Source organism: Schistocerca nitens, chromosome 8 (genome assembly GCF_023898315.1).
Source record: "Schistocerca nitens isolate TAMUIC-IGC-003100 chromosome 8, iqSchNite1.1, whole genome shotgun sequence".
NCBI lineage: Eukaryota > Metazoa > Arthropoda > Insecta > Orthoptera > Acrididae > Schistocerca > Schistocerca nitens.
This window is the reverse complement of record NC_064621.1, coordinates 122,039,817-122,059,080: the sequence shown is the minus strand read 5'-3', so window position 1 is coordinate 122,059,080 and position 19,264 is coordinate 122,039,817. Positions and strand designations below refer to the sequence as shown.

Sequence of the window (19,264 nt, the reverse complement as noted above, 5' to 3'; positions counted from 1 at the left end):
GTATATCTTGTAAATCTACATTTGCGTTATTTTGCCCCTGAAGTGATAAGAGTTCGTTTCACATGTTTGTGTGATGATGGTCATAAAAAGGAGCAAATTTTTGGCACCATTGAACAACCAATATAGAGTATTTTATCTTTTACTTTTTTAACTAATAGATTAGTATTTTCAAACACTGAAATATTATGGTAGATAAATAAAAGTATTAAAAATTGCATGGTGACAATTTCAAATTAAAAATGAATAAAAGGAGGTCAAAATGAGAGAAAATAAAGAAGTTAATACAGTGATTGAAATGGTACACAGAATGGTTATAAATAAATAAAATTAAACCAATTTATTGAGTAAAAATACTAATCACAGTTGTCATTGTTGGAATAAATAATAGAATTCGATCATTTAACCTTCGACATACCAGCTAAATAACTTAACAACTAGGGCACCATTTTGACATCAGTAATATTTTCAATCATTTAGTGGAGTACAAGAACTTTTGAGATTATTTTTTGTAAATCTCACTCAAATGAGAGCCCACCAGGGTGAACGGCTACTGGGTGTGAAATCTGGTACCCTAACATACACCACTGTATAGGTAGTTTAAAAATGTCAATCCCACTTGTGGGGACCTCCCTTTCTATAAGATACCAGGAATTCCTTCCTACTACAACACAAATTTTTCATTTAAACATGCTTTTGCATTTACTAATGCTTGCCAACATTGTGTAATCGTGGAACATTATGATTTGCTTTATAAATTTCAGTCGATGATTGTAGGCCTTCAAGAAATGAAAACAAATCTGTAAATTTTAACGTTTTATAGGGGGAAAAAATGCCCTTTCGAGTATGAATAAGGTTTCCTTTTGAGATATTCAATTACTTAACACTGTACTAGGCAGCAGTGACACAAGAGGAGTGCTTCCTAAACTGATTACACAAAGAGAACAAACTATTTCACGTATTTATAAATTTTATCACAAAGTTTATGGAACAATTTGAGTGCAACTTGGAGCAAAACCAGTGAACTAAATTACATAAAACCTTAAAAATGGGCATAATGCAAACTGTTCAACCAATGTTGAGTTCCACAGCTTTACTAAAATTACCCTCTGAATTAAGTACTTCAAACTCAACAAAAATTTTTATAGTGACAATGTGACATTTTGGCACCCTTCTCTTACGAGGCAACTACTCAGAAAGTATTAATATATGTGGGTTAGGAATTTGTAAATCTTTCTTTGAATGTTTATCACATGTAGTCACTGATGGAGACTAATCATCCAACAATTAATTGGGAAAATTACATTTTTGTTAGTGGTGGGTGTGATGAGTCATCCTGTGAAACTTTACCAAATGCGCTCTCTGATAACTACCTAGAATAGATAGTTAGGAACCCCACTCATGATGGAAATATATTGGATGTAGTGGCCACAAGTAGACCAGATGTCTTTGAGTATGTCCAGATCAAAACTAGTATCAGTGACCATGACATGGTCTTGGCAACGATGATTACCAACTAAACAATCAGAAAGATACATATGTTCAGTAAACTGGATAAAAAAATAAGTAGTGTCATATCTCAGTGAGAGGGCAGGAGGATGTAGATGAACTCTGGCTCAAATTTAAAAGAATAGTTGACCATGCACTGGATAGATATGTACCCTCAGTACAACAGTTGATAATGGGCTTGAACCTCCATGGTATACAGTCAGTCTAAAGAAACAGAGATTATTGCAGAAAAGATGTAAAACAAAGCATAGGGCTATAGATAGTGATGAATGAAACACACTTGGCAGTCAAGAAAGCAATGCGTAATGCCTTCAGTGACTGCTGTAGCAGAAAAATGTCAAATGACATTTCACAAAATCCAAAGAAATTCTGCTTGTATTTAAAGGCTGTTATTGTCAGTGGTGTTGAGAAACATCTGAAATAATTAAAACTGAGCAAAGCTCCAGGGCCCGATGGAATCCCTGTCAGATTCGACACCGAATTTGTGGTTGAGTTAGCCACTCTTCTAACTATAATTGTCGTAGATCCCTCGAACAAAAGACAGTGCCCAGTTCTTGGAAACAGGCACAGGTTACACCCATCTACAAGAAGGGTAGTAGAAGTGATCACAAAACTTAATACCCTTGATAAAGATTTGTTGTAGAATCTTCTAATATATTCTGCCCTCAAACATAATGAAGTATCTTGAACAGTGACCTCCTCAGTGCCAACCAGTATGGATTTCAAAACGTCGATCATGTGAAACCCAACTCCCACTTCTATCACTGACATACTGAAAGCTTTGGATCAAGGCAGCCAGTTAGATGCACTATTTCTTGATTACTAAAAAGCATTTGACTCAGTACCACACCTATGCTTATTGTCAAAAGTACAATCTTGGGGTATGAAGTGAAATTTATGACTTAATTGAGGACATTTTGGTAGCGCAGATGCAGCATGTTATCTTGGATTGAGAGTCATTGTCAGATGTAGGAATACCTTCGGGTATGCTCCAGGGAAGTGTGTTGATATCCTTGCTGTTCATGTTGTGTTTTAATGACCTTGCAGACAATATTAATAGTAAAATCAGGCATTTTGCAGATGATGCAGTTATCTGTAATGAAGTTCTATCTGAAGGAAACTGCATAAATATTCTGTCAGGTCTTGATAAGATTTCAATGTGGTGCAGAGATTGGCAGCTTGCTTTAAATGTTCAGAAATTTAAAATTTTGTACTTCACAGAACGAAAAAACATAATTTCCTGTGACAGTAACATTAATGAGTCACTGTTGGATTCTGCCAACTCATACAAACACCTGGGTGCAACACTTTGTAGGGATATCAAATGGAATGATCACATAGGTTCAGTTGTGGATGAAGCAGGTGGTAGACTTTGGTTTATTGGTAGAATATTGGGGAACTGTAGTCAATCTACAAAGGAGATTGCTTACAAATCTCTTATGCTACTGGTTCTATAACATTGCTCAAGTGAGTGGAACCCGTACCAGATAGGATAAACAGGGGATATTGAACATATACAGAGAAGAGCAGCACGAATGGTTACAGGTTTGTTCAATCTGTGGGAGAGTATCGCACAGATACTGAAGGAAGTGAACTGAAGGCTCTTGAAGACAGATATAAACTATCCCGAGAAAATTTGTTAACAGAGTTTCAAGAACTGGCTTTAAATGGTTATTCTAGGAATATACTAGAACCCCATACATATTGCTCACATAGGGGTTGTGGGGATAAGATTAGAATAATTACTACGCGCGCGCGCACACACACACAAAAGCATCCAATCACTCTTCCCGCTCTCCATACTTGAATGGAACAGGAAGAAACCCCAGTAACTGGTACAATGGGATGTAGCCTCTGCCATGCACCTCACCATGGTTTGCAGAGCACAGATATAGATAGAAGTTTGATCTATGCGTATTGTTGAGTGGTGACAATCTCCAAATAATAATAATAACAACAACAACTACAACAGTAGTTGATACTGTCACTGTAGAATCTCTGAATTGGTCGGCCGGCCGCGGTGGTCTAGCGGTTCTAGGCGCTCAGTCCGGAATCGTGCGGCTGCTATGGTCGCAGGTTCGAATCCTGCCTCGGGCATGGATGTGTGTGATGTCCTTAAGTTAGTTAGGTTTAACTAGTTCTAAGTTCTAGGGGACTAATGACCTCAGAAGTTGAGTCCCATAGTGCTCAGAGCCATTTGAACCTTTCTCTGAATTTGTTGATGGAGCCACAACCTCACCTCTGCTTGCACCACTTCATCACTATCAAAGTGAGGTCCTCTTAGGTGTTCTTTATGTTTTGGAAACATGAAAGTAGGGTGAAGCTAAGTCATAACTGTATGGAGGATGATAAATGATTATCAACCCAATCCATCAGATTGTTGCAGATGTCGCAGCGCTCGTGTGTGGCATGGCGTTCTTTGTCATGGAGGAAGAGAGCATGCTCCATATGTGGACAAACTCTTTCAATTTGAAACTAGAGTTCAGCGTGCTGTTTCTCACACTCAAACATAGTTATATTACATGCCACAGTTCAGGGTATTTTAGCAGCAGAGTGCTGCAAATATGTAGTTGTGAAGAATAAAGATTTAGAATGTTAATAATGTTTGTTTTATTTAAAAAGCCTTAAGAGTTATGACAAATTTTGAGGCATTACTTTTCGGCACACCCTCGAATGGCCACAAAGCAAAATTATGAAACGTTACGTGTATTGCTGTTGGCTTTTGTCTTGGGATGTTCAGCAGGCACTTACTTGATGATTTTACAGGAATTCATTTGAGGGTGCCACTCACTGATGCTATTGGACGAAGCTCATGAGAAAAAAACTACAAGGCAGTGTGTCAACAAGTGGCCACAAAAGCCTCAATGATTTTGTAAACACTAAGCAATTTTTTGAAGATAAGTTTTTCTTACTAATCGTACACTTTGACTTTACCGACTTGCGAGTAGTTCCAGGAGTGAAAACTTGTGATTGGCTTGCAGCATTTTGGCTGCTGAGACAAACTCAGCTTCCTCCTCCTAGAGCAGCCAGCTTATAGTTTATAAAAGAAACTAATATGTCGGTCACTCCATATCAAATCACCTAATTTTGGAACATTTTTCTGCTGTACCAACACAGATTTAATTGTAATTGTATGTGAACATTGGCACATGTTCCTGATGAGCATTGGTCATGTTCGACAACTTTATGCAAAGCAAGCGTGAATTTCGGGTGACTTTGAGTAGTTGTATTTCAGGCAGTATTTTGTTGAAAGAAACGAAATTTATCCATCGTTTTCAACTTTTTGGGTTCTCTTAAGAAAAATAATGAAAAGAACTTTACAATCGTATTCAGTCAGAAATTTTAGCCAAATCGCCTGGAAAAAATCTGTACATGAAAAAATTTCAAAGTTTGGCTTCTTATATCTCGGGGAATAAAAGTATGATGAACATGTAACCTGGTGTGTTGTAACTTAACACAATCTGGTATGTAGTATGTAGGTTCTCAAATATAAAGTTTCATTTAGTTGCCACGTTCCATTACTGAATAAATTAAATGCAAAGTTGAAGATTTTGTAAAAAGGTAAAAAATGCCGTTTTTTGACCTGATTTTGCAAAAAATTGTGTTCTATGAAACTTTCCAAACTGGGCTTATTAGAAACACCATGGTTTTAATAGCGAAAGAAAGTGTATTTGATTATCCAACACATGCTAACAATGCTAGAAATTTTGAAACTCAAGACAGAGAAAAAGTGGAGACTTAGGATTCTTTTATGTTGTAGAGTAAATGCATACTTATCATGAAACTTGATACGCAACAGATCGGTAATGTAAGGACATTGAATACAAAATTTCGTTTGTCTACTGCTTTCCAGTAAGTTACAGATTTGTTGAAAGTTGAAAATGGGTTATGTTCAACACTTCTTTTATGAGTACCATTTTCTATTAAAGCTTGAAAACCCACCTCATTCAGAACAATGTGCTTTAAGCCAGCCTGGAACAATGGATTTAATTTTCAACATGAGCTAACACTGCTACATAAAATAAGGCAAAGTACCCAAAAAAATTGCACTGAGAATAAACTTCAAATTTTAGCATCTTATATCTCATTGGTTAAGGGCATTATCAACATGAAACTTCACATACAACCACTTGTTTTTTTTATAAAAAAAAAAAACCCACACACACACAGCCTAATCACAGATGGAAAAAGCATGTTTTCAAGCATTCAAAAAATCACTTTCGATTTTCCAGTGTGTGTTAACAAGACATGAGAATGGACAAATTTGAGGGAATGTACCACAGTTACAGGTTACGTTACAGCTACCTGTGATCTGCATTTTGTTGCACATGGATTTTATTTTTAAACTGACAAGCAATATCCCACTATATTGTATTGATCCATGGTGCCATTGTCACTACCGCCACTAGAAATGAACAGGCAACCACATTGCGATATGGGTTATGCCAGATAGCTGTGCAGTAGCAGCCATGGGTGGGTTTCTTCACCCAGTTTCCCAAGCTTATAATTTGGTTTTTTAATTTAGGTTTGAAAGCCATTAGGTGATTCCTGTCTTCTCGACAAGCAAAAAGTAATGTCGGTTTTCATTTTAAACTTCTCAACATTAAAGTTTTATATTTTTCAATATTATTGAGCTACCTCCTGCATATCATTTTCTGAAAATTGATCATGGCATTAACTGTAAAAAGTGTTACCATTCATCAACACAATGTAGTGAGATGTTGCTTGTTGGTGTACAAATAAGAATCACATGCAATGAAACATGGATAACAGGTAACTGCAATGTAACCAGTTGCCATGGTAAATTTGTCAGTCTGTTTCAGGGCTTGTTAGCTTGCAGTGGAAAATTGAAGTTGATTTTCTGAATGTATGAAAACATGCCTTTTTCAACTGTGGTTAGTTTGAATTATGGAAACTTATTTCCTAAAAGCAAATTGAATGTTTACAGGAATCAGGTTTGAATTGATTTTGTAGAAATTTGGAAAGCAGTATGTAAATTGTATGTCATGTTGGAAAACCTCTTGTTGCTGAGTGAGTTGTTGTGTTTGAAACTTCATGTTTATCATGCCTTTAATCCACGAGATATAAGAAATTGCACTTAGAACTTTATTCACAGTGCGATTTTTCCAATGACTTTGCCTCAATTTATGTAGCACTATTAGTGCATGTTCAGAATTAAACTCATTGTTCTGGGTAGGGGGCGGGGGGGGGGGTCTTAGAACACAGCTTGAATAGAAAACTGTACTTGTAAAATAAGTGTTGAACATACATATTCACCTTTTCACAAAAACCATAAATTTTTGACGATTTTGTAGATTATTGGAAAATAGCAGATGAATGAAATTTTGTATTCCACATTCTTGTGCTGCCGACCTATTGCATATTACGTTCCGTGTTCAGCACGCATTTACTCTATCAGATATAAGAATTGGGAGTTTAATTTTTTTCTGTGCTGTGATTCTCATGTCCAACTTTGAATTAGATTATCTAGCACTGTTAGCCCACATTGGATAATCAAATACTTTCTTTTATGGTTAAAACCATAGTTTTTCTAGTGATCAAACTTGAGAAAGTTTTATAGAACATAGTTTTTTTGCAAAATCGGGTCGAAAATGGTCATCTTACCTTTTCACAAAATCTTCAATTTTGCATTTAATTTATCCACTGTGAGAAAGTGGTACACAAATGAAACTTTATATTTGAGAACCTTGTGTTAGATCACAGCATTCATTCATTGTACTTCTGTTCCCTGAGGTATAAGAAGCCAAACTTTGAAATTTTTTCAGGCACAGATTATATCGGGCCATTTTGCTAAAATTATCTGTCTGAATGTGGCTTGTAAAATTCTTTTCATTTTATTCTTAAGTGAGTTCATAAAGTTGGCCAAGATGGCCAGATTTCATTTCTGTCAGCAAAGTATTGCCCGAGATATAGTTGCCCAAAATTGTCAGAAATTCATGCTTGATCTGCACAAAGTGTTGCAAGGAGTCAGTCACGGCCAGTATTGCTTTGACAAACATTAAACTTTACCAATATTCATCGGGGACATGTGCAAATGTTTGCATAAAATTTCTACAAAATCTGTGATTGCACAGGAAGGTCTAGGTGAGTTGATGTGGAATAAGCCATCATAGAAGTGACACAAAAGTTGATGGCAAGGTGCCAGAAGCACCAAGTGCAGCCTCTTGATGGCTTATTGCTAAGGCACACAGTACTGTACGTACGGCTCATTTAATTTAAAATCACCCAAAATAAAGAAATCTTGTTGTGACAGATGTTTGTGAAAAAGTGGTATTAGAAGACACAATGCAAGATGTTTAAAATATTTTTCCCAAGTTTTTGGATCAAAACAGTGGTTTTGGCTTAATTTTGAAATTTGGTTCATTTTCAAAAACACGCATTGGCAGGAAAGGTGGGTTAAAAATTTGTAAATACTGTAACTTTTTTATTTGAGTCAATTTGGGGTGACGGGAGATAAAATTATCAATACAGATATGTAGTGATAGTCATTTCTAAAGTTATTTTATGCAAATTTCAGCAGTTTTTCTGACCAAAATCAGAAGTTGCAATGTAAAAATTACAGGATGGGATAATGACAATATTATGAAACATATAGTTGCTACTCGTCATGTAGCGGAGAAGCTGTGTCGCAAATAAGCCCAACAAAGACTGTCAAACAAAGCTTTTGGCTGGACAGGCCTTCATCAGAATTACACTCGCACCTCATGACCACCGCTTTTGGTCTGACCTCAGCAACTGGAGACTGTGGTCATATGTGTGTGATTTGAGTGCATATGTGTTGTCTAATTCTCATGAAGACTGTTTGGCTGAAAGCTTTGTTTGACAGTCTTTTTGTTGTACCTATCCGTGATTCAGCAGGTCACCTACATGGTGAGTAGCAACTATCCTTTTTGTAATATTGTCGAAGTTTGTCACTGTATTAATTTTTGTTCTGATATGCTTATTATCATACCTTTTAACAGAAAATCAGAAGGCTGTTTCTCCCTTTTAGTGGTTTCAAACTGAAAGAACGTAAATAAAAATGGATTCATTTTCTAACTCTTAGCTAGTGTACAACAAATGCTGATTCACATATAATACATCCATAACATTCAGAAATGTGTTTGTTCGCTTAAACAGGCTATCAGTGGAGGATGTTGTTTAATCTGAAAGTATGTAATAGACTGGTGCTTGTGCTTGCACTAGGAGCAGGCAAATTCATTAAAATATTTTGAAAAGGGTCCATGAAACACAGCATGAAGTGCCCACATACAAACTGAGGAAGGTCCAGTTGGTCTCGAGAATTTGACCTATGCAGCTCTGTGTTCTTTACTAATCTCCAGAATTTCTCCAAGGTGCCATTGGTTATCATAGATACCGAGATGGACATTTCCTTATTAGTAGTGGTAGAACCATTGTTTTAAAGCCTGTGATGAATTTTTATGAATATTTACATTTATGTATTACTAAATTTTATATATTTATTTCATACTATATTTGTATACACTGTAGTATTGGAAAGGGTTAACTAACTTCACTACCATTCCAGGTTACACCATGTATTCATTGTAAACATATGGAAGGATTTCTTTCCGTGTTGTATATGTGTGGGAGGAAAAAAAAAGGTAAAGGCAAAGCAAATACATCACAATACGACAAAAGAACATAGGCGCACCTGTTAGTCACATGTGATACACACTGTACACCCAGTTGAGTTGTGCATATGTTTGTGTTTTCTTTAATGTGCAAGGATATGTTTGTATGATCTGTTGCCTCTCCCCGCTCATTATTGGAGTGAAGGTTTCGGTGTGTTTGCAGTTTGAAAATGGACACCCAATTTCATGGATTTCTGGTGCCTTGTGGATGTCCATAAATATGATAACGGCTTTGTTTTGTAGTTAATTGTGTTATAACTAAGGTAAAAAATCTGATATTGGTTACCATGCACAATTATCTATGCACCAGTTTGTTTTCCTCTTGTTGATGTAATAGGACAACAAAATTTTATCGAGATGTAGTTGTGAACTTTGTAAATTTTATACATGTAGAACCAGTGTGTTCTACTGTCTAGACACACAAGGAAACATTTTAGTTTCAAGGAGTAACTCATACGTTTGACTTTATTACTTGAGTGAAAAAATTAGATTGCAGGCACGTCACAGAAAAATTATAAACAAGTAAGAGTTTTTCTGTATGCAGTACACTTTATAAAATATTTGAAATGAGACGTCCTCATCTGACAGTAAAAGTGTGTGGGAGCTGGTTAAGATAATCTTCTCATATTGTTAATCATAAATAGAAGGTTCCATAACACGTTATCAGTATGTAAAGAGGTGACTTTCCTACAAACTACATGGTCTTGCTAACGGTGAGAATCTTTTACATATGAAAATTTATCTCATTTCCTGGCATTGATATTCTGACCAGAACTAGAATGAAAATATTATAATAAGGAAGCACTTTTCATGTAACTTCTAATTGAGTGCATTAAAATTCACAGAAATAGATGAAGCAGAGCTGCAGTGTAAATAATATTGAATAGAGGAAAAAGCCATCATTTACTAAAGAAAACAGCCAGTGGGTGTGTGCCTGATTCAAGCACTTGTGCGCACGCAAATACACGTGACAGTACATTTATGGGTACAAGCTTTTGGGCAAGGTGCATTCTCAAGGCAGGTTAAAATGTCATCTTTGGTAAGTGTTTGCTTTTTCCTCTGATAATATGACTTAAACTATTTTACTCTGAAACTTGGCAACATTTATTTTTTACAGTTGGTTGTTACAGGATTGGGAGGGAGGGGGAACCAAGTTTGATCCCCCTTTATTTATCATTTTCTGTTGAAATGAGTTTTTTTCCCAGCAAATATTGATCTTTGTTAATTTTGATGTTGAATGTGTGTTCTTGTTCCAGTAAGTTTTTGTTTTATCATCTCATTATGAACAAGATTAGTAAATCTACCATAAGAAATTTACAAAGTTTTAAAATTCAGAGGAACACAGCTGTAAGGAAAGGTGGGCTCTAGAGCTTTGCAGTAGCTGTCGTAATAGTAAAGCTGGATCGGAGCCGAAATGATAATCGAACAAACAAATAGAGCAAACAACAGCTTTGCTAAACTGGTAGCTTTCTCCAATCATACGACAACTCTTTACAGAACAACATGCAGCAGTGAAGTCCAGCTAATACAGTAGCAACAAGAGCATTGTAGAGTGGGGCTCTCTCAGTTAATGCATGAACGATAGAGCAGCGACTGGGCTGTCTCTCAGTGGCAACTTCGTTGCGACTGGTTTGCTCCTTGTTGCGAATGGGGATGGGCTGTCTGGTTGTTGCAGGCCATCCTATATTGTGGCCACAGAGGGTGCTCGTAGTTCAGAGCCACTGAAAGTGTGGCTCAGCAGATGTGCATCATTGATTCCACCAGATCCTTCACGACTGCTATCAGCACCTCATGGCAACTTGCATTGCTGTTACCAACTGTGGAACACCAGAAAGACTAACATGAAGTCGATTTATTTCTTATCTTTCTGCTGGGTACCAGGGTACGTGAATATTGCGTGACACGAAAGGGTGGATCTAGCAGCCAAGGATGGCAAGAGGAGTGGCTGGAAGTGACAGAAAATAAGCTCCATTTAGCAAAGCCCAAAATACAGCCATGGCACACCTCCTTTCAGCCCTGTTGATGGGACAAGGTCCTCCTTATTCATCTACACATAGGCCACAGCCCTCTGATGAATGGCTTCTTGCTCCGGTGCGAGGACCCTCCCATACGTGGTGCTTGTGGCATATGGATCACTTGCAGCACATTTTACTGGAATGTGTTTTATTTTCCAACCAGCGGGCCACAGTGGATATTCTGCTGGCTCTGTCCTCTCTCTTAAGTGATAATTAAATGAATGTGGTTCAAGTTTTGAAGTTTTGTGAATTGTCCAACATTTTTCCCGAAATTTTAGGAAGATGGTTTTAATCTGTGAACAGGGTGACTGGGTCTCCCAAGTTTTTGTAAGTGGTCAGGCAATCACATTTGCTTCTTCTTCTTCTTCTTCTTCTCTCTCTCTCTCTCTCTCTCTCTCTCTCTCTCTCTCTCTCTCTCTCTCACACACACACACACACACACACAAATTGCTTGTCCTAACATAGGACTGTGCAGACTATTGATTTACGAAGAAACTTTTTTGTGATGTGTGTTTGTTACCTGTGTCCTTAAACCCATAGACTTGCTTGCAGAACAACAGTCAATATTTTTCATTGTAGCAGTATACAATATGAGCCAGTTATTTGCCTTCCAGCAATGAAATGCTGACAACATTGCATGAGTTAAATGTTATCATTATACAGACCTCAGTATAACTGGTAACTTTTAAGTTCGTAACTCTGGATTTTGTTGTTGAAATAAATTGTTCTGGAACATTTTTATGAATGCTTTTGCTCACTGCCACGACAGTGGAGTACAGCACAGGACTGCAGAAGTTGCACAATGTTCAGAGATATGCCTGTATGTTTGATTCAGTGAATAATTTATGACAAATTAAACTACTCACAGGGGTGTCCTGACATAGATTTTTCCTTTCTTCCTTCGTCACAAATGGCGTAATGGCCAGAAAAGGAACTTCAGATCATCATTAAAAGTATCTGATACACTTTAAAACATTGTCCATGTATAGTGTAAACTGTTTCCGTTGTGTGACAGAAGATATGAAGATTAATTTTTTTAAGCACTAAGGAAAGCACAATAGCATCCTTGAAAATAGTTAGGAATTGTTAGAACATAGGGCAGAAGTCATACATTGGAATCTCAGACAAATAAAATGTAGCGTTTTAATGTTGCCAAAATTTTTCATAATTGCAGTTAAGGAGAACTTGAGCAAAAACAGAGCTTAGTATCTATCCTGAAAATTTTTTTAGATAATTTGTTTCCTCTGGTGTGCCATACTATGCAAAAGTTGTTAAGAGGCCAGTAATTTAATAGAGGCAGTTGTGAACGTTGCTCAAAATTTTGTTTCTGGATAGATGTTCCAGCTGTGTTGATAATGCTTAGGTAGCCTTTTGTGTTGACATTACTATCTGAGAAAGATAACTGGGCTTGGTTACAAACGAGGATACTACAATAGGAACATTTGTTTGTGATTTTGATCTGGCATTGCAGCTCTACTACAGTCAAAATGCACTTCGATGACAGTGTATTTGTGTGTGTGTGTGTGTGTGTGTGTGTGTGTGTGTGTTTTACTAATTGACATTTTTATGTTTAAAATGTAAACACAATTGCCACAAAATACAGTGTCAATAGAAATGCAGAAAATTCCTTACACTTTGGAGACAAAACCTGAGCATGGCTTGGGCCACATTGTTAAAAAGACATTGCCCAAGTACAGCTTCAGTCACAATTTTCTTGATGCGCGAGCCACCTGTAACTTGAAAACTGGACTCATTTCGTATGAGAACAATGTAATATGTCTCGCTACCTGTCCCTCAATTGGTGCTGCTCTGTGTCATCAATTTCTAGAATTATTTTGAAAGAAACACTAGTGAACATCAGTTGCGATGCTTTTGTGTACATGTACTCATTTGTTGAATGAACAAGACATTTTGTAAGCTCAAGAGGGAAACATTGCTCAGTAACTCATGTCGCACTTTTTCTCGCAAGGAAAATTATACTTTCTGTCATCATTATTTTAAAATTTGTAATCTACCAAAAACTAAAGTAAATATGAAAACTAGACCTTTAAGCTTCGTCTTGTGTTACTCTTAAAGTTATATCAATTTCACTACTGCCAGTAAGACATTAAAAAATGGCATAAATTACCAGTCATCTTCACTAGATATTCCTCTAAGTGGCTGGTCTAAGTGCTATTGCTTCAACTGTTCTGAGCTGGTCCAAATCTGTCGTTTCAGAATTTCAATGGTTTGTCCCATTAATATAAGTAATCTTTGGAAGTCAAATAAGTTTACCACGATCCATGTTGTGATGGGTCATTGCGGAATAAAGCACCTTACTACAGTTTTATATCAAGAGTCCATATAAAACATTAGACTTATTGAAAACTAGTCTTTGTGTGCACCTTATCCTTTCCTCCCTTCCCTTTCAGTGATGATGAGCTGGCTGCTAGCTTATCACTGCAGTATGAGCACCAGCGACCTTGTACCAAAAGGTTGTGATGAGACTTATCACAAGCAGATGTAATAAAAATTTTAATTGTTTGCTATTTAAAATAATACTAATTTGATGAGTAGGCCAGAACTTGTTGGTCAGTCAAGGCATAGTGAAGTTTTTTTAAATAAAATTGAAACATATGCAACCTTTTTGTTTCAGTGAGTAAGCTTCAGGTGTTGAATTTTTTAGGATATATGCGCATTTTATAAACATTAGAAGCCAAGATTGCTTGGTGTGAAATAGCTTATTTCGTGGCGAGTTTTGATAGGAACTAGCTGCTGGGAGATCCGAGAGTCTGAATATTACAGCTAGTTACTTCAAAAATGGGCATGAAATAAACTATTTCACACCAAGCTTTATTGTCTTATAATATTATAAATCACAATATTAGATTGCCCCAATAATATACGTAAATCATATGCACACATTTGTTGACAGTACTTTGGGAATGTTGCATTTTGTACAATTTGAAGGCACTGCGGTTCTGGCTGTGTTAATTATAAATTATAGTATAACTGGCATTGTGAAAAGGATGTGGAGTCAAATGTATGCTACCGACAGTAGGCTGTTGTTTATATTCAGCTTAACTTTCTCTGACCTTTATATCATCATTGCGGTTCATGTAGATTGGATAATTTTTTTTTCTACCTGCTAGTTGGCAGCCAAAGGATGCACATATGGTTGTGAACAAAATAGAAACTTTTGATTGCGGGTGTGCCTTCATTTTGGCAATACGTGAAGGTTTATTGGATGAAGTAAGACTAATTAGAAATTAAGTTGGAAAGTCATTATCACACAAAAGACAAAAGCGGGGTTGTGTGAGAGAAAAATTCCATGCATTTGTATTGCCCACGTGAATGTGGGTCCATATACAGTAATGAGTGTTCTGCTTGTGTGAGAAGCATAGTATCTTTCACATCCTGAAATTAAATCATTTTTGGACAGTTTTATGTATCATTGTTTCAAGGGTGTCTAATTATTGTAATTTAAAATTACTGAACACAATACATGAAATTTATTTTCCATAAAGTAAGTAATGTTTAGTTATGTAGTTCTAGGTGTTTACTCAATTTGTTGTTTGTGTTTTGTGCACAGTATTTTGATGTCTGACTTGGCCATCATCTTGTCAAAATATTTTACACAAAATGGAAACAACAACTTGGCTGAACACCTCGAAGCACACCATTAATGAAGCATGCTGTGAAAACCTAAGAGATCACACGTAATGTTTCATTGTGTGTTGCAGGATGAATTTGCTGCAGAAGCACACCATTAATCAAGCATGCCGTGAAAACCTAAGAGATCACACGTAATGTTTCATTGTGTGTTGCAGGATGAATTTGCTGCAGATGGTGTAGATCTGTATGATGATGTAATTGCTGCACCTTCATCCGGTGGTGGTGGAGGAGGTGGAGGTGGAGGTGATGAGAACTCTCAACCATCACACACACCAGGTTCTACTGCAATATCAAATACAGATGGACATAGTCCTAATTCAAATCCCCCATACCATCAGATGGGTAATAATATTCAACCAAATCAAGTAGGAAGGCGACAGTTGTATGTTGGAAATCTAACTTGGGTAAGTGAATTTATCTGAGACATTGTGGATGATTTAGCTGTAATGTAAATTGATATTCTGTATTGCAGAAACGTAGGATTCATTGAGTCTCAGTCCCCCCAGGGGATCCACAACTCTTTTGTGGATAAGTGCGTAGCGAGCACGGGACCCCGAGCTGATGTGGCCTTCCTTCCTTTCCGGGCTGCATACCTTCCCTTTCCGCATCCTTCCCCATCCCCCATCTTCCCCCCCCCCCCCCCCCCCTCACCTCTGGCTCTTTCCTTCCCTTTCTCCCCCTCTGGGGGTATGGTTTGTGCGTACGTCCGGAGACGGACGCTTGTAAATGTACCACATTCTTCGCCTTCCTTGCTTGTAAGTCTTCATCCTTCCTTTGTCCTTCTCTTTTCCTTACCTCTTCTCTCTACCCTTTTCTCCACTGCGGCGTTTGAGACCTCTCTTCTTTCCTTTCCCTTTCTCTTTCTTCCTCCCTGTGCGTGTCTGAAGGCCGACCCACGCACTTCCATGCGTACACGGTGACAGGGTAACGCGTAATTCCCCGCCCCGGGTAGACAGGTAGGACACGTACGTACCCCCTGGTAACGGCCAGGCCCAGCGAGGGGTGATTACCTGAGCTGATACCTTCCGAAAGTGCCGATTGGTCCCTCCGTCCGTTTGTCGGGAGGTGTGACCTGAGGTGTGAACAATCACCTAAGGCGGGAGTGCCCTCAGAGAGGGCCCCCACAAGGGAGGAGCGCGCCATTGGAGACGCCAGTAATCATGGGGGATTCTTCCGCAATGGTTTCCTCACCTTCCACTATGTCTGCTCACAAACGTAAGTTCACTGAGTCTCAGCCACAGTCAGTTCTTCCATCGTTGCCACAGTTCCTTGTTGTTTCTCGGTCTGACGAAGGTCACGACTTCTCCACGGTCAACCCTTTCATTATTCAGAAAGGTGTCGACGCAATTGCAGGTCCTGTAAAGTCTTGTTGCAGATTACGGAATGGCACCCTTTTGTTAGAAACAGTCAGTGCCCTCCAGGCACAAAAGTTGCTGTGTACCTCACTACTACACACTTTCCCTGTCTGGGTGGAACCGCACCGTACCTTAAATTCCTCGCGTGGAGTCGTTTATACACGCTCCCTCGATAGACTGTCTGACGAAGAAATTCAGCACTACCTGTCTGACCAGGGCGTAACGGCTGTTCATAGGGTTATGAAAAGGGTTGACACGAACATCATTCCAACCCGCACTGTCTTCTTGACATTTGACAAAGTTCAACTCCCATCGAAAATCAAAGCAGGCTATGAGATAATTTCCGTTCGCCCTTACGTCCCGAACCCTACGCGTTGCTATCGTTGTCGGCGGTTCAATCACACCAGCCAGTCCTGTTCCAATCCGGCCAAATGTGTTACGTGTGGCAGGGATGCCCATGAGGGTGCTTGTCCACCTCCATCCCCTCGCTGCATCAACTGTATGGGTGACCACGCTGCTTCCTCTCGAGATTGTCCCATTTTTAAGGACGAAAAGCTCATCCAGGAAATTAGAGTAAAGGAAAAGGTGTCGACCTTTGCTGCTCGAAAATTATTCGCCAGTCGACAGCCCACCGTGCCTCAGAAAGGAAAATACAGCACTGTCCTTGCTTCTCCTCGGCCAACAAAGGAGGCGACCACGCAGACTTGCGACCTCACCTTTAGTGCCACGGTCGTCAGATCGGCCAGCGCTAAGATCGCCCGTTCAACCTCACCACTTTCACCTGCCCACTCTCTGGCTCACCCTTTGTCGAGTTCTGCTAAATCTCGAGCCCAAAAGTCAGACACCAAGACTTCGAAAAAAGAGCATACTCGTGAAGAGTTTTTACGTACGGCAACTTCTCAACCATCGGTTCCTCCTTCCTCTAAACATCATACTTCCAAGAAGGCTACAAAGAAACCCAGTTCCTCTCCTTCTCCACCAAGGCGTGTCCCATCTACAGCACCACCTGGCGGAAATCGCCCTCGGCCGTCTTCTGTGTCGCCGAGGCGCACTGCTGGCGGCCGATCAACCGGCCGGTCGCTGGTGGCAGCAGCTGCTCCTGACCAACCTATGGATCAGGATCTTCTGCCTTCGGCTGAATGCCATTCCAGGCTGTCGGTCGCAAGCTCAGAGCAGTCGTTGAGTTGACAGCGACCTTGGTCACATTCCTCCATTTTCTGTTCACCCTATGTCCATTATCCACTGGAATATCCGCGGTATTCGAGCCAATCGGGATGAATTGTCGATCCTCTTACAATCCTACTCGCCGGTCATCTTCTGTCTTCAGGAAACAAAGCTGCGTCCCCATGACCGCTTTGTTCTCCCTCATTTTCAGTCCGTCCGATATGATCTCCCCTCTGTTGAAGGCACTCCAGCACATGGAGGACTCATGATTCTTCTCCATGAAACTCTCCATTATCACCCAATCCATTTAAACACTTCCTTCCAAGCTGTTGCCGTCCGTCTTCTCTTTCTGGATAAACGTTCTCTCTTTGTACTGTATACATTCCATCGTCCACACCAATGGCACGAGCTGATCTCCTTCATCTTCTTGGTCAGCTTCCACCCCCCTATTTGCTGGTTGGGGACTTCAATGCCCACCACCCGCTTTGGGGATCTCCACATCCTTGTCCACGTGGCTCACTATTGCTAGACGTCTTCCACCAAGCAGATCTAGTTTGCCTCAACACTGGGGTCCCTACATTTTTGTCTGCCTCCATGACAAATTTATCTCATTTGGACCTTGCGGTCGGTACTGTTCCGCTAGCTCGGCGCTTCGAATGGTTCGCCCTTGATGATACACACTCGAGTGACCACTTTCCATGTGTCCTTAGACTGCAGCCTCAACTGCCCTACATGCGCTTGCGACACTGGAAGTTTGCCCAAGCCGATTGGACACTTTTTTCGTCTCTAGCGACATTCGATGACCGTCACTTTCCCAGCGTCGACGATGAGGTCACACATATTACCGACGTTATTCTTACAGCTGCGGAACATTCAATACCACGCACCTCCGAATTGCCCCGGCGCCCCAACGACGTGATCTCCGCGTTTTCCGCCACCATCCTACTTTGGCCAACTGTATCCGCTATAAGCAGCTCCGAGCGCGATGCCGTCGTGTCATCCGCGATAGCAAGAAGGCAAGCTGGAAATTCTTTATTAGCTCATTTAACACCTTCACTCCCTCCTCGGAAGTTTGGAGTCGGCTTCGACGGTTCTCAGGCGCGCCTAGTTTCTCCCCGGTCTCTGGGCTCACTGTCGCGCATGACACATTAGTGGACCCCGTCGCAATTTCTAACTCGTTGGGTCAGCACTTTGCTGAGATTTCGAGCTCTTCAAATTACCCGCCAGCGTTTCTCCCGAAGAAACGTGCAGCGGAAGTGCGACCTCTTGCTTTCTCCTCTCAAAATCGCGAAAGCTACAATACTGTTTTCTCCTTGCGGGAACTCCAACATGCACTCTCTGCTTCTCGCTCCTCCGCCCCAGGACCGGATGGTATCCACGTCCAAATGTTGCTGCATTTATCAACCCATAGTCTGCGTTACCTCCTTCGCCTTTATAATCGAATTTGGACCGACAGTACTTTTCCCAGACGATGGCGGGAAGCTATCGTCGTTCCTGTTCCGAAACCTGGAAAGGACAAACATCTCCCCTCTAGCTATCGCCCCATTTCTCTCATGAGTAGTGTCTGTAAGGTTTTGGAGCGTATGGTGAATTACCGTTTAGCGTGGTGGCTGGAATCCCGCAGTCTTTTAACACCTGCCCAATGCGGATTCCGAAAGCATCGTTCTGCAGTTGACCATCTTGTTGCTCTCTCCACTTATATCATGAACAATTTTCTCCGGAAACGCCAAACAGTAGCAATATTTTTTGATCTGGAGAGAGCATACGATACCTGTTGGAGGACAGGCATCCTCCGCACACTGTTCTCTTGGGGCTTTCGAGGTCGGCTGCCCCTTTTTCTTCGCGAAATTATGGCAGAGCGCACATTTAGGGTGCGGGTGAACACTACTCTCTCCCGTAGTTTCTCCCAAGAAAA

The 19,264-nt window shown here is 39.8% G+C and overlaps 1 protein-coding gene across 8 annotated transcripts in view; it reads left to right on the top strand.

The window, feature by feature from the left end:
• The window catches only part of LOC126199299 (cleavage and polyadenylation specificity factor subunit 6), a 181,654-nt gene that overhangs the window by 21,590 nt on the left and 140,800 nt on the right, over positions 1–19,264 (top strand). For all 8 annotated transcript variants that reach the window (XM_049936130.1, XM_049936128.1, XM_049936125.1 and 5 more), the window contains exon 2: positions 14,986–15,234. In XM_049936130.1, coding sequence (XP_049792087.1) covers positions 14,986–15,234 — 249 coding nt within the window. The remainder of the gene's footprint in view (positions 1–14,985; positions 15,235–19,264) is intronic.